This window comes from Phocoena sinus, chromosome 2, assembly GCF_008692025.1.
Source record: "Phocoena sinus isolate mPhoSin1 chromosome 2, mPhoSin1.pri, whole genome shotgun sequence".
NCBI lineage: Eukaryota > Metazoa > Chordata > Mammalia > Artiodactyla > Phocoenidae > Phocoena > Phocoena sinus.
The window spans coordinates 165,895,740-165,920,161 of NC_045764.1; the positions used below are offsets into that span (position 1 = coordinate 165,895,740).

General features: G+C 35.5%; 1 protein-coding gene across 1 annotated transcript in view; it reads right to left on the bottom strand.

Moving 5' to 3' along the window:
* CATSPERB (cation channel sperm associated auxiliary subunit beta) overlaps positions 1 to 24,191 on the bottom strand; it is a 128,694-nt gene extending 104,503 nt beyond the window's left edge. Inside the window, exons 1-4 of the mRNA XM_032621755.1 lie at positions 24,113 to 24,191; positions 13,871 to 13,959; positions 11,559 to 11,699; positions 7,204 to 7,264 (exon numbers count right to left, since the gene is read on the bottom strand). Coding sequence (XP_032477646.1) covers positions 7,204 to 7,264; positions 11,559 to 11,699; positions 13,871 to 13,959; positions 24,113 to 24,191 — 370 coding nt within the window. The remainder of the gene's footprint in view (positions 1 to 7,203; positions 7,265 to 11,558; positions 11,700 to 13,870; positions 13,960 to 24,112) is intronic.
* Between the last annotated feature and the right edge of the window lie 231 nt (positions 24,192 to 24,422).

The window sequence follows — 24,422 nt, forward strand, 5'->3', positions numbered from 1 at the left end:
CTCTAAGTAACTGAGTAATGAGTGAGGATATAGAAAAGCTGAATAACACTATCAACCAACCGACCCAATAAACACTTATAGAGCACTCCAGTGACAAACAGCAAAGTAAGTATTTTTTTCAAGTGCACAGGGAAGATTCACCAAATAGGCCATAAACACCATCTTAACAAATGATCATACAAAATATGTTCTCAGAACATAATAGAATTAATCTAGAAAAATCAGTAACAGAAAGATATCTGGAAAATCCCCAGATATATGGACATTTTACAACACATTTCTGAATAACCACAGGTCAAAGAGAAAGTGGCATGGGGAATTAGAAAATATTTTGAAAGAAAATGAAAACACATAAAAATTTATGAGATGCAGATAAAGCAGTGCTAAAGAGAAATATATAGTAGTAAAATATATTAAAAAAGAAAGATCTCAAATCAATTATCTGAAGCAGGGATTAAAAGATAGTACTGGCCTTATAAAGTGTCAAATAGTAAATATTTGGGGTTTTGTGGGCCATATGGTCTCTGTCTCAACACTTCAACTCTGCCATGGTAGCCAACAAGCAGCTATAGAAAACATAAATATATGAGCACAGCTGTGTTCCAATAAAACTTATTTACAAAAACAGGCAGCAGACCAAATTTGGTCTGCAAACTGTAGTTTGCCACCTGCTGATCTAAAGGTCCCCAACTTAAGAGACTAGAAAAAAAGGAGCAAATGAATCCCAAAGGAAGTAGAAGGATGAAACAGTGAAATCAACAAAATGAAGACCAGAAAAACAATAATCACAATCAATGAAATCTAAAGATGCTTCTTTGAAAGGGTCAGTAATGTTGATGAGTTTCCACCAGGCCAGACGAATCAAGAAGGAAATAAAGATGCAAATATCAATAAGATGAAATAGGGCACATCACTATAGACCCTTTAAGGTTAATAAAAGAATATCACAAAAACACCTAAGTTACAAATTCAACAATTTAGATGAAATGGACAAGTTCCTTGAAAGATACAAACTGCCGAAAATCACTTCAGAAAAAACAGAAAACTTGAATGTTCCCATATCTATTAAGGAAATTGAATTTGTAGTTAAAATCCTTCCCACAGAGAAAACTCCATGCCCAGAAACCTCCACTGGTGAATACCACCAAACATTTAGTGAAAAAAATACCAATTCTGCAAAAATTCTTCCATAATATAGGAGGGAACTCTTCTCAACTCATATTTATTTATATATTTCCCTTTTTAGAAATGAGCTTTATTTCAATGCAATTTAGATCTAAAAGCCTACATACTTACTTTGTCCTCTGACCAGGTTTACCTACCAGTCAGGATTTCAAAAACCACAAGCAAATCAAACACCTGTGAGATTATGGACAGCGCCCACCTTCATTTCATTTTGGCAATTAAACCAGGACTCCCTTTGAAAGAAGCTTCTGTGCAAAACACCGTATTTCCTAGAATGAGGCTCATTGTTTTCCCACCTTGAATTCACCCACTTAAAAAGCAGATCCAGAAACCCAAGCTTTTAGAACTCAGTCCCAATATCACCACATAAGTCACTTTCATTCTAGCAATTGTATAGCTAATAGCCCCCAAATTGCCTTTATTTAACAGAGGGCTTCAAGGCAAGGCAAACTTTCTCAAAACACCCCTGTCTGCATCTGCCAACTGTTTTCCGTGGGACTCAGCAATACTTCACTCTTAAAGTCCTGGAGACGACCCCACCTGGCAAGCAGAGCCAGATCCCACCAGGAAGGAATGTAGACAAAGGGATCCTTGCTGGTCCCAGCACTGCTGTCAGACCCAGAAACAATGAACTTGTTCCTTACTCATAAACACTGTCCAATAAAGAGGCTACCATGAAACTCAGAAACTAAATTTTCTGCTCAGATTCCTGGATAAAAACGATTTTTAAAAATCTGTGTAATTCAGACCAAAAGATGATTATTTAAAAGAAAATCAAGAAATAGAAACAACTTTCTAGTAAAAGCTTGTTGGAAGACGGATTCCAATACGATAAAAACGATCTAGATAAGTCCTTTTGTCTATGGAGAATGCAGTGTTATCAGCCCCTTACACGAGCCCTCCTGATACTCCTTGTAGACAGCATTTCAGTTCAGAAATCAAAGTGGAAATACCTTTGAAATGAAAACAGTGATGTGGCTGGAAAACCATGTGCATCAACGTTTTCCCACCCACCACGAGCCTGGGTTTTCTGAAAAGGTCACTGGCTTGGCTTTCCCGTCAAAAACATTCTTGAACTCATAGGGAACAGAGGAATGGAGACTTGGTGTCTGAAGCGCGTGTCTTCCGGGTTCCATATCTGGGGCTCAAGAGTCAACAGCAGGATCCTGTGGGACCCATGGAAGGTTCCCCAGGGCAATGAAGATTCTAAAGTTTCTTCAGCTCAGTATGAACTCAAGTCTGGTATCACCTGTGCTGGGCTTCCTCAACTCCTGCCCAAAGCCCTGTGTGCCCTTGGTTTTCAGCTTAAAGCTGAGCACCGCCCCCAGCGTTCATCAGCAGCAGCAGCTAAGCAACTCATTTGATAAAGGCAGCATTACCTGATACCGAAAGGAGATAAAGGTATTACAAGAAAATAAAACTCCAGACTGATAACCCCAAGAACCCACTAGCCAAACGAGTCCAGCAATACACAAAAAGGATAATGCATCATAACTAAGAGCTGTTTATCCTAGGATTGCAAGGCTGGTTGAGAATTCAAAAACGAATCAATGGAATTCTTCATATCATGGGATGAAAGAAGAAAATCCTCATAATCATCTCAATAGATGCAGAAAGAGCATTTAACAGAATTCAACACCAATTCTTGAACTCAGCAAACTAGGAATAGAAGGGAACTTCCTTAACCTGATAAGAGGCATCTGCAAAATACTTACAGGTAACATCATACTTAATGAGGAAAGGCTGAATATTCTCTCCCTAAAGTTGGAAACAAGGCAGAGATGTCCTCTCTCACCATTCCTATTCAACATTGTACTGGAGATCCCACCAGCACAATAAGGCAAAGATAAACAAGTAAGTACGTAAGTAAATACATATATAAATAAATAAAATGAATCATATTAGAATGGAAGAAATATATAAAATTATCTCTATTTCTAGATGGATGTTTATCCATGTAGAAAATCCCAAAGAATATACAAAAGACTACTAGAACTAATAAGTGAATTTAACAAAGTTGCAAGATATAAGGTCAATCTACAAAAATCAATTACATATTTACATATTATTAATGAACAATTGGAAATTAAAATATTAAAAATAACCATTTAGGGCTTCCCTGGTGGCACAGTGGTTGAGAGTCTGCCTGCCGACGCAGGGGACACGGGTTCGTGCCCTGGTCTGGGAAGATCCCACATGCCGCGGAGCGGCTAGGCCCGTGAGCCATGGTCGCTGAGCCTGCGCATCTGGAGCCTGTGCTCCGCAATGTGAGAGGCCACAACAATGAGAGGCCCACGTACCGATAAAAAAACAAAAAACCTTTTATAGTAACATCAAACCCATGAAATACTTAGATATAAATTTCTTAAAGTATATGCAAGATCTCTATGCTGAAAACGACAAAACCCTGATGAAATAAATCAGAGGAGATGTAAATAAATGGAGAGATATACTGTGTCCATGGATTGGAAGACTCAATATTGTTAAGACGTCAGTTCCCCCTAAACTAATCTATAGATTCAATGCAATTCTGATTGAGATTTAAAAAATCACAGCAGAATTTTTTGTAGAACTAAGCAAACTGATTGTAAAATTTACATGGAGAGACAAAAGAACTAAAAGAACAAAAGAAAAAGATCAAAGTTGAAGGGTTAATATTACTCATTATAAGCTTATTATTTATAAAGCTAAAGTAATCAAGTGTGGCATTGGTAAAGGATAGAGAGCCCAGAAATAGCAACTCAGTGGACACAAAATAGCTTTTACAACAAAGGTGGTGGAATAACTGGATATCCATATTTCCCCCAAATTACCCTCAGTCCATATAATGTACAAAAACTAACTTAAATTCCGTCATAGGCCTAAATACAAAACCTAGAACCATAAACTTCTAGAAGTAAATATAGGAGAACTTTTTTGTTGGTTAGGCAAAGACTTCTTAGGTATGATGCCGAAAGTACAATCCATAAAATAAAAAACTGATAAATTAGACTTCATCAAAATTAAAAACTCTAATCTACAAAGGACATTCTTAAGAGATTAAAAATACAAGCCACAGACTAGGAGAAAATATTTATAAATCATATATCTGATAAAGGAGTTGTATCCAGAACATACAATGAACTTGCAAAAGATTTGAATAGATAATTCACCAAATGGCAAATAAGCACAAAAAAGGTTGTTCGTTGTCATTAGTTATTAGGGAAATGCAAATTAAAACCATAATTAAATATCACTCTACACCTATTAGAATGGCTAAATTAAATACAAACATATTTATACATATTAAAATATATTTATATATAAGTATACATATATACATAGTGTATAAATATACATATATGTATAAATGTATATGTATACATGTATACAAACATACACACACACTTATATATACTAAGTGCTGGCATGGATCCAGATAACCTGGTGGTGAGAATGCAAAATGATACTGCTACTTTGGAAAATAGTTTGATAATTTCTTATACAGTTAAACTTACCATATGACACAGTAATCCTACTATCTGGTATTAGCCAAATGCAACAAAAATTTGTGTTCACCACAAGAATCTGTATGAGAATGCCTATAGCAGCCTTATTCATAATTGCCAAAAACTGAAAAAATCCAAATGCCCTGCAACAAAATAAACTATGGTACATCCATATAGTGGAATACTACCCAGTAAGAAAACATAAAAAACTACAACATAGTAAATCTCAAATGAATTATGCTAAGTGAAAGTAGCCAGACTCAAAAGACTACATATTTGATGATTCCATTTATATGGCTCTGGAATAAACAAAACAATAGGAACAGATCCGTGGTTCCTGGGGTTCACGAGACAGAGAGTTCACTACTGGTGGGGTAATTTTATTGGGTGATGGAATTGTTCTAAATCTCGATTCATGATTACACAATTGTATACATCTGTGAAAATTTATAGAGCTAGGCACTAAAAAGGGTATATTTTACTGAATGTAAATTATACCTTATTTTAGAATGAAAAAAGAACAAATTGTGAAGTATAAATTAAGGAGGGACTCTTTTTACCTTCAACAGTTCTAGGTAGTTCAAACTTCAAACTGCCTTCACCACTTTCTAGCTATCACCAAATCTCCATATGGCTCCATAGGCCTCAGTTAAATCATTCGAAAATGGAGCTAACAATAGTAACTAACACACATTGAGTAATAAATGAATTTAGTTAGGTAAAGTGTTTAGAGTCATGCTGAAAATATAAGAATTCAGTAAATGCTACCGGCAAGTTCTACTACTACTATGATGATTATTTTGCTACCTTTGCTGTTGATGTTACGTAAACTACCCTTCCCAAGATTTTACAGATACATAATACTCAAATTCATGGCATGGCAGCAAATAAGATATGATTAAGGAGTAAAAAGTGAATGAGCAAATATGGTCTCCTTCCCCCTTAAGATTTTCTTTCATGATTTCTAGCATATTACTAACATTAGACCATTCTCTTCTATTACATTATAAGCTCAAATATATTTCTTTTTACTCAATCCAGAAGTTGTGTCAGGATAGGCAGAGATCATTTGGTCTCTTTCCATAAAATACTTAAGTTTTCAGATCACCTTTGTTCTTGCCTGGGTGATCTTAGAATCAATGCATTTCTGAAATTAAATTTTATAAATAGAAGAAGTGAAAATAACAAGTGATCTTCACTTCTTCGATTGTCAAACTAATGTCAATATTAGGCAAGCAGCTAGAACAATCCATCATTAGACTGTACTCCCTTTTTTTTTTTTAAAGGAGTACAATCTTCAGGATGAATTCCTTGAAAAAAAATCACAAAAAGTTCCGATAGATTAATTTGAAAAAATTGAGATAAATAAAGGATAAAAATAGTGATATAATCCATGTTAGCTGTTATAATACTGGGGCTTCTTTTGCAGTTTTTATCTTTGATGCTTCCTTATATAGAGTCTTTTCTATCCTTTCTGCCTTATTCTTACTTCCCCCCTGCCATTTACTCTGTAGGACACACAATTTGGTTCATCCTTTAACTTTGCCATACTTAGAGGGGTTTGCCTGTATGATCCCACCATCTCACTGTCCCAATTCATCATCACCTGCTACATTTGACTGGCACACAAGTGGGTGCAGGATCAATTCTAGGCCAATTGAAGATACTCTCCTGGGGATTTGGAATTGGGCTGGCCCCTAGGAAATATATATAAAACTTTGACAGCAGTGAGGGAGCTTTAGGAAACTAGTCTGCATGAAAGGAAAAATAATTATAGATGTACAGAAAATACAGATAAGAGAAACAGGGTGAAATTATTCCCTGGGTTCTTGATGGTTCTCCATTTCTTACTTCTAATTCCTTCTTATAATCTGGCTTCACTTTTGTCTTTGGGTTCCACAACAAAAAGAAATTTAGTCTTTTTCCTTTAGCGAGGTCAGGATGGTTTCTATTTCTTGCACCTACCATATTAGAATAATATACCCTTTATCATTTTTAAACTATGGGTCTGTATCTCATGCCTGAAGATCTACTAGCTCAGTTCACTAGCTCAATACTCACACCTTCTGGAATTTGACTTTCCTGCTCTTTCCTCCTTGGTATTTACAGTAGTATATAAACTAGGTTGCCACATAGCATTTAATAGTAGACCCAATGGTAAACTAATACACTACATATCACATTTTTAAATTAATGATTCCATTTCATTAAAATTAATTGGTACCTGACTTTCTCAATACTATGAATTTCAAGTTCTAGAAAATGAGTTTACTTTAACTAAAGAATAATATAAATGCTATGTATGTCAGAACCATCTATCTATAATATAACTGCCAGGTAAAATACAGGAAGCCCAGTTAAATTTGAATTTCAGATGAATCACTAGTTTTTAGTAAGTATGTATATCCCAAATACCACAGGAGACATTAACATGAAATAACATAATTTTTTAACATAATAAATGTTTTTTACTTGGTAAATTTGTCAATCCAGACCCATGTGTAAAATAGTGAATTCAGATCATTCTTACCTGTATTTTTTGTAATGTTTTCTCTGGGAATATCAATCAACCAATAAACTCGATCACTGAACTTGAACAAAGAAGACATCAGAAAACAGTGTTTTACAATGTTAATAGCAACACTTATTTTGGCATATTCTACCCTATATTTTAAAAACTAAAATTAAACAAAAACATCCAATGTATATGTCCTTTACCCAGCAATTTCACTCTTGGGAATTTATCCTGCATTATACTCACATATGTGTGAAATGAAATGTGTTCAAGGATATTTTTCATCATTGTTTGTGAGAGTACAAGATTGGAAATAACTAAAGTATTCATCAGTTATGTGTAAGAATATAGCCACAAAATGGAATATCATACAGCCAAGCTCAGACAGCACAAAGCTGAAGCATTACTGGCTTGATGTGTCAGAGGACAGAACCTGCTGCTGACAGAAAATTTAGGAATGTAAGAGGAAAATCCCAGGCACAAGGGAACTTTAAAAACAATGATCTAAGAGTTAAATATAAACTCTGTCCATATCCTTGGGCAACACAAGTGCCGGGGAGATCCTCAGAAGGCCATGTGAAAAAAAAGTCAGCAGTGGAAGTTAGTAGAACTGAGCAGAGATAGCAGCTGCTGCAACCATAGGTAAGACATTTTGCAATTTGTGCCAGGGCAATTAATAGCATTTTAGACCACCACCAACAAAAACATCAGCAAATTCTTATAAGAAAATAACAGAATCCAGAGTTGTTACAGCTTATTATCTTCAATGTCCACTTTTCTCCCAAAAATGACAAGACATGGAAAGAAACGAGAACATGTAACTGATATTCAGGGAAAAGAAGATAAACCATAAACTGACTCAGAATGAGTTCAGATACAGACGAAGACTTCAAAGCAGCTATTACGAATATGCAAACGGATTTAAGGAAAATGTGTTAATGAGGGAATGGATAGGAAATCCAGCACCGAAATGAAAAATACAACAATAAAACGAAATGGAAATAGTGAGGCTGAAAAGTATAACTGAAATAAATATTTACTAGATGAGTTCAATAGATTGGAGATGGCAAAAGAAAGAATAAGTGAACTTAGGGCTTCCCTAGTGGCACAGTGGTTAAGGATCCACCTGCCAATGCAGGGGACACAGGTTCAAGCCCTGGTCCAGGAAGATCCCACATGCCATGGAGCAACTAAGTCCGTGCGCCATAACTACTGAGCCTGGGTGCCACAACTACTGAAGCCTGCGTGCCTAGAGCCCATGCTCTGCAACAAGAGAAACCACCACAGTGAGAAGCCCATGCACCATAACGAAGAGTAGCCCCTGCTTGCCGCAACCAGAGAAAGCCCGCCCGAGCACAGCAACAAAGACCCAATGCAAATATAAATAAATAAAATAAATAAATTTATTTAAAAAAAGAAAGAATAAGTGAACTTAGATATATAACAATTGAAATTATTCAATTTGAAAAGGCGGAAAATGATTAAAGAAAAATAAATGGAGCTGTAGAGATCTGTGGGTCAATAAAACGTGTTCCAAAATGTGCCTAATTGGAGTCCCAGTCAGGCAAAGAGACAGAGAAAAGGGTAGAACATTTCTTTGGAGAAATAGTGGTTGAAGACTTTCCAAATTCAATCCAAGTAGCCCAGAGAACCTCTCAGGGTAAATACAAAGAGAACATCTTAAAAGCACCCAGAGAAAAATAACACATTACATACAGGAGACAATAATAAAATTAATAGCTGACTTCTCATTCAGAAACAATGGTATCAGGTGACATATTCAAAATGCAGAATGACATATTCAAAATGCTGAAAGCAAATGAAGTCACCCAGCAATTCTATATCTGACAAAATAATCATTCAAAAACTAAGGTGACCACTAAAAACTAGTAGAATTTATAAATGAGTTCAGCAAGTTCAGGATATAAGATAAATATACAAAAATTAAGTGTATTTTTTATACACTTGCAAAGAACACTCTGGAAATGAGAATAAGGAAGCAATTCTCCTTACAACAGCATCAAAAAGAATAAAATATTAGACATAAATTTAACAAAAGAAGTGCAGGGCTTCCCTGGTGGTGCAGTGGTTGAGAGTCCGCCTGCCAATGCAGGGGACACAGGTTCGTGCCCCAGTCTGGGAGGATCCCACATGCCGTGGAGCGGCTACGCCCGTGAGCCATGGCTGCTGAGCCTGTGCGCCCGGAGCCTGTGCTCCATAACAGGAGAGGACACAACAGTGAGAGTCCCGCGTACAAAAAAAAAAAAAAAAAAAAAAAAGCAAGTGCAAAACTTATACTCTGAAAACTACGAAAAATTGTTGAAAGAAATTCAAGAAAATGTAAATAAATGGAAAGACAACCCATATTCATGGATTGGAAGATTACTAAAATGGTGATACTCCCAAAACTGATCTACAGACTCAACACAATTCTTATCAGAACTGCAGCTGGCTTCTTTATCCTAAAATTTATCCTAAAAGTTTATCCTAAAATTCATATGGAAACTAGTGAAATTTATATGGAGACTAGCAAAAACAATCTTGAAAAAGAAGAACAAAGATGGAGGACTCACCCTTCTCAATTTCAAAACTTACTACAAAGCAGCAGTAACAAAACAACATGGTACTGGAATAAGGGTAGATGTATAGATCAAAGCAATAGATTTGAGAATCCAGAAATAAACCCTCACATTTAGAGTTGATTGATTTTCAGCAAAAGTGCCAAAACAATTCAGTAGGGAAACAGTAATAGTATTTTCAACAGATGGTGCTAGGATAGCTGGATATCCACATACAAAATAATGAATGTGGACCCCCCTACCCCACACCACACACAAAATTCAACTCAAAATATATCAAAGACCTAAATGTAAAAGGTAAAACTATGAACCTCTCAGAAGAAAACATAGGGGTAAATCTCCATTACTCTGGATTAGGCAATGGTTTCCTATTTATGACACCAAAAGAATAAGCAACGAAAGAAAAAATAGATACCTAATACTTCATCAAAAACATTTTTGTGCATCAAAAGACAGTATCATGAAAATAAAAAATCCACCCACAGAATGGAAGAAAATATTTGCAAGTCATTTGTCTGATAAGGGACTTGAATTGAGAATATATAAAGAACTTTTACAACTCAACAATAAAAAGACAACCCAATTAATAATCTATATAGATATCTTCACAAAGAAGATATTCAAATGGCCAATAAACACTGTTGAGCAATGAAAAGATGCTCAACATCATTAATCATCAGGGAAATGCAAATCGAAATATAATGAGATAGCACTTCACGCCCAGTGGGATGGCTATAACAAAACAAAACAAAACAAAACAAAAAACAGAAAATAACAAGTGTTGGTGAGAATGTGGAAATTTGAACCCCAATATACTGATGATGGGTATGTAAAAGAGTCCAACCACTGTGGAAAACAGTCTGGCAGTTCCTCAAAAGGTTAAATATAGAGTTACCCTATAACCTAGCAATTCCATTTTCTAGTTATATACAGAAGAGAAATAAAAAACCAAAATTTCCACACAAAAACTGTACACAGAAGTTCGTAGCAGCATTATCCATAATAGCCAAAAAGTGGAAAAAACCCAAATGTTCATCAACTGATGAATGGAAAAACAAAATATGGTACCAAAACAGTGGGATATTATTTGGCAATAAAAAGAAATGAAGTACTGATACATGCTATCACATGGATGAACCTTGAAAACGTTATTCTAACTGAAAGAAGCCAGTCACAGAAGACTGCATATTATATGACTTCATTTACATGAAATGTTCAGAATAAGCAAATCTACAGAGACAGAAAGTAGATTAGTGGTTGCTTAAGACTGGGGAGTAGAAGGTAGAATGCGGAGTGATTGTCAATGGGTATGGGCTGTCTTTTGGAAGTGATGAAAGTGTTCTAAAATTAGATAGTAGTGATGGTTGCACTCTATGAATATACTAAAAACCATTTAATTGTACACTTTAAATAGGCAAATTGTATGGTATATAAATTATATCTTAATGAAGTTGTTACCCCCACACACAAAAAGGTGAAATAAAGGGGAAACAACTTCCAGAGAATTAATTGCCAGCAGACCTGCACTGTAAGAAATGCTACAAGTTCTGTATGCTGAAGACACTGGATGGCAATAAAAAGTAAAAAAAAAAAAAACCCACATGAATCTTTTTCTTTTCTTAATTTCTTTAAAAAATGACTTTAACGTAAAAAGTATAACAATGTATTATTGGGTTTAAACCACATACAGATGTAATATTACTGGACTAGCTGTTTTAAAAAACACATGCTAAAAGGAAGAGTATTCTTCCTGTTAATAACATACCACAAAATAAAATAAAATGTAATTACCAAAGTTAAATTAAAGTGAAAGATGCCCGTATATGTACTATTTATGATTCCCAAGCTTGGAGCAAGTCCTCCTGATGTGAACACGCTTAGAAATTCCTTTGAAGTAAGCTCAATTTCAGATTGGAAAAAACACTGGATTTTCTTTAGGAAAGAGAAAAAAAACAAGTAGTGACAATTTGATGGAGAGGAGCATATTTTACATTAATTTGAAAGTGAGGAGAGATCTATGAAAAGTAGATGCTGCTGAAGATTGCTATCTCTAGTAATTCTAGTCTTTAACTTGGAAAAAAAATCTATTTTGAAAAGTACACTTTCAGAACCCATCAGCCTATTATGCCAGTGTCATCATAGGTTTCAATTCATCCTATAATAATCTTTTCTGTCATAGAAATGGTCATAGAGTTATTATGTTTAACAAACATAGACTCAAAGTCACATGCTATCACATGTAGAAATTCCTATTTTATTAAAATCATTATTTTGTGTCTAAATAAAAAAGCAAATGTATAAAGCAAAACTCATTTTACTGCATTTTTATTGAATATTTCCCAGTTTTGAGAAGGTATATGAAAAGGTAGCAATCACAAATGGTGGATTTCCCTGAAAACCAATATGGATAAGAAGAGCTTCATCTAACTTAGTTCTCTTAGTAGTTAAGATCACTCTGGGCAAGTTACCTATCTGAATTTCAGTTTCCCTATCTATAAAATGGGGAAACATGTTCATTCCAAAGATATTTACTGACCCCTTAGCATGAATCAGGCAGTGTTATAGGTGCTGGTGAAACAGAATTAAACCAAACAGGCAAAAACCCCTGACCTAATGGAACTTATTTTCTAATGGGGCTTGGCAGGGAGATAAACCCAAACCCTTTTCCTTTGTCTTCAACTTCTCCACAATTTATTGCACTTTGTTAAGATATTATATAAGCTCCCAATTCTAAGGATCCCTTTGAGTTACTCATCGTTGAGTTCTCCCATGGGTATGTGCATTGCATGTGTAAATAAACTCTGCTTTTTTTTGGGTTTTTTTGTTGTTTGTTTTTGTTTTTTAGGGATTTTTTGGCTGTGCCGTGAGGCTTGCAGGATCTTAGTTCTCAGACCAGGGACTCAACCTGGGTCACAGCAGTGAAAGCACTGAGTCCTAACCACTGGACTGCCAGGGAATTCCCAAACTTCATTTTTATCTCCTGCTTAATCTGTCTTTTGTCCGTTTGTTTTACAGGCTCCAGCCACTGAACCTAAGAGGGGAGGTTCAGTACTCCCCTACAGTACTTATCTTACAGAAGATTAAATGTCATAATGAACATAAAACATTTTGAAAAATGCCTGACACTTTATAAATGCTAGCTATTATTTCTACTAATACTTCTTCTAGAACTACCACATCACAACTATCCAAAAAGTAGATTATACTTCCCTTTCAAAAGGACAAAACTGAGGATCAGAGAGGTTAGGTAACCTGCCCTAGGGCACACATACCATATATGGCAGAACCAAAATTTGACCCCAGCTCTGTAGGTCTCTCTTCCTATAGAGCCCGTTCCTTTTCCATAATATTTAATCACAAATAGGAAAGACAAGTGTGGCTCAAAGGGCTTGCACTTGACAATAGTTGTAAATAAAAAACTAAATATACGTTTGGCATATTAAGAAGGAACCGGGAACTAAGTCAAAACAGACTTTAGGAAAATGTATTTGTCCTCATGGGGTGTTTTTCTTCGTTTTGTTATATTTATCATAGACTTTTAGACAATCTGTGAAATTTTTATTAATTTATGTTTTTGTTAGCATTTGCTGCATGACTATCTTAACAGTACATCTTATTTTGTTGTGTTTTTAAAAATTTTGCCATTATTTGAATCAAAGGAGTCAAATAATCCCCTACCCAAAATGACACCTGCAATGTGGTACTTGTTATAAAAGGGAAAGATTCTTTCCCAAGGTCATATGAGGTAACGTTCTTTCCCTAACAGGCTACATCTGTCAAACTTCAGATGGACAGATCAGAACCATAAAAAATGAAGATCATTACAGCCAGTCTTTTTTAAAAAGGGATGGAGCCATCTTAAAAAAAAAAAAAAAAAAAAAAAAACGCAAACCACCCAGGGTGTTCAATGGCTAAATGAAATATTTTACTTGATCCAAGTGGAATGAAATAGAAAGGATAGAAAGGATTACTTATATCAAATTTCACCTCCCCAAGTCTGAAAATAGTAGAAGGTATTTGAAGAGAGTACACTGCTACTGGTTTCACCTACGCACTTAAAAGGAATATGAGGGGGTGTAGCACATGCTATTAGTGGACCTTACCAAGTCAGCAGAGGAAAGATACAACTTGATTATTTCATTCTTTTGGGGGAACCCTTCGCTAGCACAAGCAAAGCGTTTCTCCGTATCACCTAAATAACACAAACATATATATATATATATATTTTTAGGTCACTAATGAAGAATTTCCATTAAAAGAACCATATTTTTTAAACAGAAAATATTTTTTAAAGTATAAGAATTATAATTGTATATTTTAAATTCACATCACTCTAGAGAAAGTTTAAATCTTCCACTTTATTTTTTCATTTTAAAGATACAATATCAGGACACTAAAAAGAAAGGTTTGACTGAGCACTAAAATAAAATATAACACGTGCTAGGCTATGATACAGATTTTCAGAGGTGGCCAAAAACCAGTTCTTCACTCTTAAACTCCTCAACCTTGGTGAACATATAAAAGGGACAGAAGTTGGAGGTTGGAGTGAATTTATGTTTTGATAGAGAGCTACTGATATGACTCCTCTCCCCAAAGGGTGGGAGTGTTGGGAGGAAGATCCCTCCTTCTTATCTTGTTCTAAAGTGAGTCTCTCTGGGAATTCCCTGGCAGTCCAGTGGTTAGGATTCTGTGCTTCCACTGCAGGGGGCATGGGTTCGCTCCCTGGTCAGGGAACTAAGATCCGGCATGCTGTGGCATGGCCAAATAAAATAAAATAAAATAAAAGAGTCTCTCATAGACAGCATAGAGTTGGATCATGTGTGATTATTTGTTTTTGTTTTTGTTTTTGATCATGTGTTTTTACCCATTCTGCCAATCTCCCAGTTTTGATTGGGAAATTTAATCCATTTGTAGTTAAAGTGATTACTGATAAGGAGAGACTTACTTCTATCATTTTGCTATTAGTTTTCTATATACCTTATAACTATTTTGTCCTTCATTCCTGCATTACTGCCTTCTTTTGTATTTAGTTGATTTTCTTTTTGTAGTGAAACATGTAAATTCTTTTCATGTATATTTTATAGCTATTTCCTTTGTGATTACCATGGGGATTACATTTAACATCCTAATGGTATACTACCCTAATTTGAATTTATAGCAGCTTAACTCCAATAACAGAAAAACTCTGCTCCTTTAAAGCTCCATCCCCACTCCTTTCAGTTGTTGATATCATAAAATTATACCTTTAAATATTGTGTGCCCCCAAAACATGAACTAATAATTCTTTTGAATGCATTAGTCTCTTAAGTTATGTAGAAAACAAGATTTGGAGTTACAAACAATGAGAGTAACTTTTGTACTAACAATTTTTTTCTTTAGAATGTATTAGTCTCTTAAATCATGTAGAAAATAAAAAGTGGAGTTACAATCCATTGTTACAATATAATTACCCATATATTTACCTTTATTTCTCCCTACGGCTTTAAGTGACTGTCTAGTGTCCTTTCATTTCCCCTTGCAGGACTCCCTTGAGCATTTTTTACATGGCAAATCTAGTGGTAACAAGCTCCCTCAGCTTTTGTTTACCTGGGAATGCCTTAATTTCTTCCTTACTCTTGAGGACAGTTTTCCCAGATATAGGATTCTTGGCTGACTGGTTTTTCTTTTAGCAATTTGAATATATCAGTCCACTGCCTTCTGGACTCCAAAGTTTCTGATAAGAAATCTGCTTATCCTTATCTAATTGAGGATTCTTTGTGTGTGGTTATTCACTTCTCTCTTGCTGCTTTCAAGATTCTCTCATTTTCTTTGGCTTTTGAAAGTTTGATTATAATGTGTCTTGGTGTAGGTCTCTGTCAGTTCATCTGACTTGGAGTTTGCTTAGCTTCCTGGATATATATATATATTATACATATTTATGCCTTTCATCAAATTTAGGAAGTTTTTAGCCATTATTTCTTCAAATAGTCTCTCTGCTCCTTTCTTTCTCTCTTCTGCTGTTACTCCCACAATGTGTGTTGGTCCACTTGATGGTTTCCCAGAGGTCTCTTACACGCTACACTTTTCTTCAACCTTTTTTCTTTCTGTTCCTGAGACTTGATAATTACAATTGTCTTATCTTCAAGTTGCTGATTTTTTCTTCTGCCTGCTTAAACCTGCCTTTGAATCCCTCTAGTGAGTTTTTCATTTCAGTTATTGTACTTTTCAGCCCCTGCATTTCTTCTTGGTTTTGTTTCAGGTTTTCTATTTCTCTATTGATACTTCCATTTTGCTCATACATTGTTTTCTTGACCTTCTCCACATCTTCTTTGGTTTTGGAAGCAACTTTAACATGGTTGTTTTAAAGTCTTTGTCTAGTAGATCTGCCATCCAATCTTTCTTCAGGATAATTTCTGGTGACTTATTTTTTTCCTTTAATGGGCCATATTTTCCTGTTTCTTTGTATGTCTTATAATTTTCTGTTGAAAACTGGACAGTTGAATCTAATAGTGTGGTAATTCTGGAAATTAGATTCTCCTCATTCCCCAGGATTTGCTTTTTTTGGTTACTGTTTTTGTCTTTCAGGTTTCTAAAAAATTGTTGTAGGCTGTCTCTGTATCAAGGATCAACCTCAGGTGTAAATTTAAGGTCTTCTTAGGTCTTTTATGAGCCTGTGTCATTTTTCCCTGGGCATGTGTTGTCACTTTGTAATTTATCCCCTTAAATGCAGGTTTTTTTGTTTGTGTTTTTTTTGATAGTCTTTAATGTATGGCTCCCAAAGAGGAAAAACATGAAAAATAAAAAAGGGGGTAAAAAGGGCACTGGCCCTTTAAGTTCCTTGAAAATCTGTTCAGCTGAGGGAGAGGAGTTTGCAACAGGGGAGGTACAACAACAATGGCTGCCTGCCTCTTTGCACCTCTGTGATCAGAAGCAGCAATCAGAGTACAGATCCTCAATATTTGGAAGACAGGGTCCTTTTTGCCCACCCTAGCTTCTGCAAGCTATGTGTGACTGCTCCAGGAACATGTGCACAGCTGCATGCCATGAGGCTGAGGGTGGGGCATGGGTAGTTTCTACTGTGATAAGAGTTGACAATGACTGAAATTAACTGCAACTTACTGTCCAAGCCTTCCCCTAGAAGTTGTAAGCCTTCAGCAGACTCCAGAGTTCCAAAAAAGTTATATCAGACAGATTCAGCCAGTGCAGTTATTGTCCAGTTGGGGAGGCAGATTTCTTGTGCTTCTCACTCTGCCATCTTCCCAGAATCCTCTATCCCTTCTCCTTATCTTGAGTGTGAGGAAAGAGGCTGTGATGGGACCACTCATCAATGTCATATGTATTCCTCTAATCTGGGGCATAAATTCAGACTCCTTCTTGGAAAAAGGCAGGACTTGATTTGATGAAGAGGATAGGCCCTATCCCTTGCTAGACCAGCATAGCTATTTTCACAAGAATCCTGCTAAGTTATCTTAGAGAGAAACCCCCCTCCCCAACCTTTTTTTTAAATTAATTAATTAATTGTGGCTGCATTGGGTCTTTTGTTGCTGCACACGGGCTTTCTCTAGTTGCAGTGAGCAGGGGCTACTCCTTGTTGCCGTGTGCAAGCTTCTTATTGTGGTGGCTTCTCTTGTTGCAGGGATTTGTGGCGCACAGGCTCTAGAGCACAGGCTCAGTAGTTGTGGCGCACAGGCTTAGCTGCTCCGCAGCATGTGGGATCTTCCCAGACCAGGGCTCAAACCCGTGTACACTGCATTGGCAAACAGATTCTTAGCCACTGCACCACCAAGGGAAGGCCCCCCCCCCATCCTTGATATCTAACCACTCTCAATATCTACTCAAATTCCTCATCCCCTACCATCCACCCAAATGGTCATGCTGGCCTGCCCTCAGCAAGAATACTGTTTGGTTAGCTGAGCAAGAATCCTCCCTACTCTTGATGTCTCCTCTTAGTAATTTTCCATCCAAAGACACAATTTCCCCCACAATGAACCTGCTCCTTGGCTATAAATTCCCACTTGCCTATGTTGTATTTGGAATTGAGACTAGCTCTATACTGAGATCTTTTTTCCTCAATTGCAATTGTCCCTGAATAAATTGTAGTTTTACAGCTTTTTAAATATTGTCCAGCTCTGTTTTTCTTTGTCTCAATGAAGTTGAAGCCAGATGCTGCAAAAGTACTGAAGGACATCAGAGGTAAGGCTAGATGAAGGGTGACTACAAACATCTTTTGTCACAAACATGGGTTTTGGTGGTATACAGTGGCAAAGTACTTCTTAAAAAACTGTATAAAGATGAGTAAGGGATATTTTAATATTACTTTTTAAAAAGTGCTTTAAATTTTCTGACCCTTTTTTTTTTAACACCTTTATTGGAGTATAATTGCCTTACATTGTTGCGTTAGTTGTTGCTGTATAACAAAGTGAATCAGCTATACCTATACATATATTCCTTTATCCCCTCCCTCTTTCATCTCCCTCCTACCCTCCCTATCCCACCCCTCTAGTTGGTCACAAAGCAACAAGCTGATCTCCCTGTGCTATGTAGCTGCTTCCCACTAGCTACCTATTTTACATTTGGTAGTGTATATATGTCAGTGTCACTCTCTCACTTCTTCTCAGCTTACCCTAACCCCTCCCCATGTCCTCAAGTCCATTCTCTACGTCTGCGTCTTTACTCCTGTCCTGCCCCTAGGTTCTTCAGAACCTTTTTGTTTTTTTTAGATTCCATATATATGTGTTAGCATATGGTATCTGTGTTTCTCTTTCTGACTTCCTTCACTCCTCTGTATGACAGACTATATTCCATTGACAGTAATATTCCATTGTATATATGTGCCACATCTTCTTTATCCATTCATCTGTCGATGGACACTTAGGTTGCTTCCATGTCCTGGCTATTGTAAATAGAGCTGCAGTGAACATTGTGGTACATGACTCTTTTTGAATTAAGGTTTTCTTAGGGTATATGCCCAGTAGTGGGATTGCTGGGTCATGTGGTAGTTCTATTTTCAGTTTTTTAAGGAACCTCCATACTTTTCTCCATAGTGGCTGTATCAATTTACATTCCCACCAACAGTGCAAGAGGGTTCCCTTTTCTCCATACCCTCTCCAGCATTTAGTGTTTGTAGATTTTTTGATGATGGCCATTCTGACCGATGTGAGGGGATACCTCATTGTAGTTTTGATTTGTATTTGTCTAATGATTAGTGATGTTGAGCATCCTTTCATGTGTTTGTTGGCAATCTGCATATCTTCTTTGGAAAAATGTTGATTTAGATCTTCTGCCCATTTTTGGATTGGGTTGTTTGTTTTCTGGATATTGAGCTGCATGAGCTGCTTGTATATTTTGGAGATTAATCCTTTGTCAGTTGCTTCATTTGCAAATACTTTCTCCCATTCTGAGGGTTGTCTTTTTGTCTTGTTTATGGTTTCCTTTGCTGTGCAAAAGATTTTAAGTTTCATTAGGTCCCATTTGTTTATTTTTGTTTTTATTTCCATTTCTCTAGGAGGTGGGTCAAAAAGGATCTTGCTGTGATTTATGTCACAGAGTGTTCTGCCTATGTTTTCCTTGAAGAGTTTTATAGTGTCTGGCCTTACATTTAGGTCTTTAATCCACTTTGAGTTTATTTTTGTGCATGGTGTTAGGGAGTGTTCTAACTTCATTCTTTTACATGTAGCTGTCCAGTTTTCCCAGCACCACTTATTGAAGAGGCTGTCTTTTCTCTATTGTATATTCTTCCCTCCTTTATCAAAAATAAGGTGACCATAGGTGCGTGGGTGTATCTCTGGGCTTTCTATCCTGTTCCATTGATCTATATTTCTGTTTTTGTGCCAGACCCATACTATCTTGATTACTGTAGCTTTGTAGTATAGTCTGAAGTCAGGGAGCCTGAATCCTCCAACTCCATCTTTCTTTCTCAAAATTGCTTTGGCTATTTGGGGTCTTTGGTGTTTCCCTACAAATTGTGAAATTTTTTGTTCTAGTTCTGTGAAAAATGCCATTGGTAGTTTGATAGGGATTCAACTGATTCTGTAGATTGCTTTAGGTAGTAGAGTCATTTCCACAATGTTGATTCTTCCAATCCAAGAACATGGTATATCTCTCCATCTGTTTGTATCATCTTTAATTTCTTTCATCAGTGTCTTATAGTTTTCTGCATACAGGTCTTTTGTCCCCCTAGGTAGATTTATTCCTAGGTATTTTATTCTTTTTGTTGCAATGGTAAATGGGAGTGTTTCCTTAATTTCTCTTTCAGATTTTTCATTATTAGTGTATAGGAATGCAAGAGATTTCTGTGCATTCATTTTGTATCCTGCTACTTTACCCAATTCATTGATTAGCTCTAGTAGTTTTCTAGTGGCACCTTTAGGATTCTCTATGTATCGTATCATGTCATCTGCAAACAGTGACAGTTTTACTTCTTCTTTTCTGATTTGGATTCCTTCTATTTCTTTTTCTTCTCTGATTGCTGTGGCTAAAACTTCCAAAACTATGTTGAATAATAGTGGTCAGAGTGGGCAATCTTGTCTTGTGCCTGATCTTAGAGGAAATGGTTTCAGTTTTTCACCATTGAGAACGATGTTGGCTGTGTGTTTGTCATTTATGGCCTTTACTATATTGAGGTAAGTTCCCTCTATTCCTACTTTCTGGAGATTTTTTATCATAAATGGGTGTTGAACTCTGTCAAAAGATTTTTCTGCATCTATTGAGATGATCATACGGTTTTGATCCTTCAATTTGTTGATATGGTGCATCACATTGATTGATTTGCATATATCGAAGAATCCTTGCATTCCTGGGATAAACCCCACTTGATCACGTTGTATGATTCTTTTAATGTGCTGCTGGATTCTGTTTGCTAGTATTTTGTTGAGGAGTTTTGCATCTATGTTCATCTGTGATATTGGCCTATAGTTTTCTTTTTTTGTAACATCTCTGTCTGGTTTTGGTATCAGGGTGATGGTGGTCTTGTAGAATGAATTTGGAAGTGTCCCTCCCTCTGCTATATTTTGGAAGAGTTTGAGAAGTAATGGTGTTAGCTCTTCTCTAAATGTTTGATAGAATTCACCTGTGAATCCATCTTGTCCTGGGTTTTTGTTTGTTGGAAGAGTTTTAATCACAGTTCCAATTTTGATGCTTGTGATTGGTCTGTTCATATTTTCTATTTCTTCCTGGTTCATTCTCAGAAGGTTGTGATTTTCTGAGAATTTGTCCATTTCTTCTAGGTTGTCCATTTTATTAGCAAATATTTGCTTGTAATCTCTCATGAATCTTTGTATTTCTGCAGTGTCAGTTGTTACTTCTCCTTTTTCATTTCTAATTCTGTTGATTTGAGTCTTCTCCCTTTTTTTCTTGATGAGTCTGGCTAATGGTTTATCAATTTTGTTTATCTTCTCAAAGAACCAGCTTTTAGTTTTATTGATCTTTGCTATCATTTCCTTCATTTCTTTTTCATTTATTTCTTATCTGATCTTTATGACTTCTTTCCTTCTACTAACTTTGGGGTTTTTTTGTTCTTCTTTCTCTAATTGCTTTAGGTATAAGGTTAGTTTGTTTATTTTAGATGTTTCTTGTTTCTTGAGGTAGGATTGTATTGCTCTAAACTTCCCTCTTAGAACTGCTTTTGCTGCATCTCATAGGTTTTGGGCCGTCATGTTTTCATTGTCATTTGTTTCTAGGTATCTTTTGATTTCTTCAGTGATCTCTTGATTATTTAGTAGCATATTGTTTAGCCTCCATGTGTCTGTACTTTTTACAGATGTTTTCCTGTACTTGATATCTAGTCTCATAGCATTGTGGTCGGGAAAGATACTTGATACGATTTCATTTTTCTTAAATTTACCAAGGCTTGATTTGTGACTCAAGATATGATCTATCCTGGAGAATGTTCCATGAGCACTTCAGAAGAAAGTGTATTCTGTTGTTTTTGGATAGATTGTCCTATAAGTATCAATTAAGTCCATCTTGTTTAATGTATCATTTAAAGTTTGTGTTTCCTTATTTATTTTCATTTTGGTTGATCTGCCCATTGGTGAAAGTGGGGTGTTAAAGTCCCCTACTATGATTGTGTTACTGTCAATTTCCCCTTTTATGCCTGTTAACATTTGCCTTATGTATTGAGGTGCTCCTATGCTGGGTGCATAAATATTTACAATTGTTATATCTTCTTCTTGGATTGGTCTCTTGATCATTATTTAGTGTCCTTCTTTGTCTCTTGTAATAGTCTTTATTTTAAAGTCTATTTTTTCTGATATGAGAATTTCTACTCCAGCTTTTTTGATTTCCATTTATCTTTTTGAAATGACAAATGGCTGTCAGGAATATGCTGACACATAGTTTCAAAAAGTAAATCAGGACTCAGTCTGTCCATCCAAACTGAAGGTTCATTTGAACAATGAACATTAAATTAAATACCTTAAAAATGCATGCTGTGGAGAGAGCATTTTGAATATAGGCAGCTGGAAATGTTCACATTAGTATGTGATTTTGTTACTGGAAATCTCATAAATATATCATCTATAATAACTGTCATATCTGCAATACTTTAGAAAGTTGAAAATGGAAATTTTTTTACTTGATTTAAATATTTCAAATGAATTTCAATGAAGTTTGGAACTATTTGCTTAAAATGGAAAAAAGTTGATTGACATACAGAAAGTTGGAAGCTTACTAAAATTTTTCCAATAAAAAGCTTTACAAAGTTGATAGATGGGATTGAAAAATGAGTATCATGATTTATTCATTAAGCCAACATGCATTTATCCCATTTATATATACAAAAATTTGCGAGATATATTTTTAATATAATAGCTAATTAAAGTCAAATACCAAAATAAATTGAATTAGAGCCAGATATTCAAATCTCTATAAACTTTGACTCCAAGATTTAAAAAAAAATATTTACATCACATTTTCTCACCAAAAATCTTAAAATTTCAAAGAATTTTATGATGTTGATCAGTATAGTTTATAATAATTTTAAAAGATTATTTCATCCTTTTTCATCCCCTTTTAATTTCTGGTTTTTGTGTAGGTTTACAAGGTACACAATATATTAGTACAGTAGTACAAGTACATAATTTAAAAATAAATAGAAAATATTGGAGAACCAAGCTTACACTTTTTTTTTTTCAACTGATGCAATGCATGACCAAAAAACTGACTTCATGACTGAAGATATGGTGTAAACTACTGTCATGGTCTTCTGTCTGTTCTCTCTGTCTCCCAGCTTTCCCTTCACCAATCTACTTTGCATAATGCTGCCATATTAATCTTCCTAAACTGTAGCTTTGAGATGTTACTCCCCTACTCAGTCATCTTAAATGACTTTCCAATGAATATAGACTAAAGCCCAAATTCCTTAGCTTGGCATTCAAGTACCTCTATAATATAAGCCAGTTTCCTATCTTTCCAAAATATTTTACTTCTTCTATTCCTTCATTCAAGTCAGAATGAACTATTTACTGCTCCCATCATGTTCTGTGGTTGCCTACCTCTACGACTTTATTCATCACTTACCTGATGTTGTCTTTGTAGGATGCTCTTCCCCATGCATGTACAGACATTTGGGGGACAAATATGGATTGATATCTTTCATACAGTGTTTTCTCTGACTCACTCCATCCCCTGCCCCAGTTGGAAGTACATTCTCCCTTCTCTGAAATCTCATAAGTTTGCCAGTGACTATCCAATCTTTGGTTATGTCCATACTTGTGTAATATATTCTCTAGTGGAATATAGGAACTAGAACTGGTTCATCTCAGAACTCACCCAATTCTGCAACACACCCATGTATAGAAGAGAGCCTGAGTCTCTCCAACCACTCAGTCAACAATTTTTTGACCATCGACTATGTTCTGGTAGATCCAGTTCAGGATACTACAGAATCTATACAATCTGTACAAATGGAGGTGGATTTGTCTTATTCCTTTTGCAAAGTTTTACACCATGAAAGTCCTATTGGGCAATTTAATCCATGTATTAATTTCAGAAAATTCTCAGTCTATTAGCCTATAATTCAGTTTACAATTCATCATACATGCAACCATTCATGGAGGAAAAATCAAAAAGATCTATACAAATAATTCAAGTTTCGCAAATATAAAATGTTCCTTAAAATTTAAATATTCTATGACTTATAAGTAATGAAATACTATAACAAAAGAAAAGTCCCGATGTACACAATGATATTCTTAGAAACCTCTGGACCAGAGTACAATAGATAATACCTGGGAAAAACTGGAAGATAAGGTAAAGAAGAAGTACTAAAAGAAAAATATTTTAACTGTTAGTGAGGAAGGGGTATAAAGGGGAAGTCTTGAGAAGATATTCTCTATTTTAGAGAGTAAAAAGAGTCTGAAACTTACCTTTATTATATGTTATTCCTGATGAAAAATCAAAAATGTTCAAAAGTAAAATCGTAACATATAAAAGTGGCAATTCCATCTGTTGGAAGAAAAAAGAATTATTTCCATTCAATTACTCTGAAGATACTTTTTAGTTCCTTTTGCTATAAACAATGGCATAGTAAAGAAATCATCTCTTCTTTGAATTAAAAATATTTCTCATTTTGTGACAAAAGCAGACAACAATTGACTAAGCTCTACACTTACTCCTTAACTGGTATTAAAGATATTTATAAATATAATTATTGCAAACTAAAGAGCTGTGTCTCAG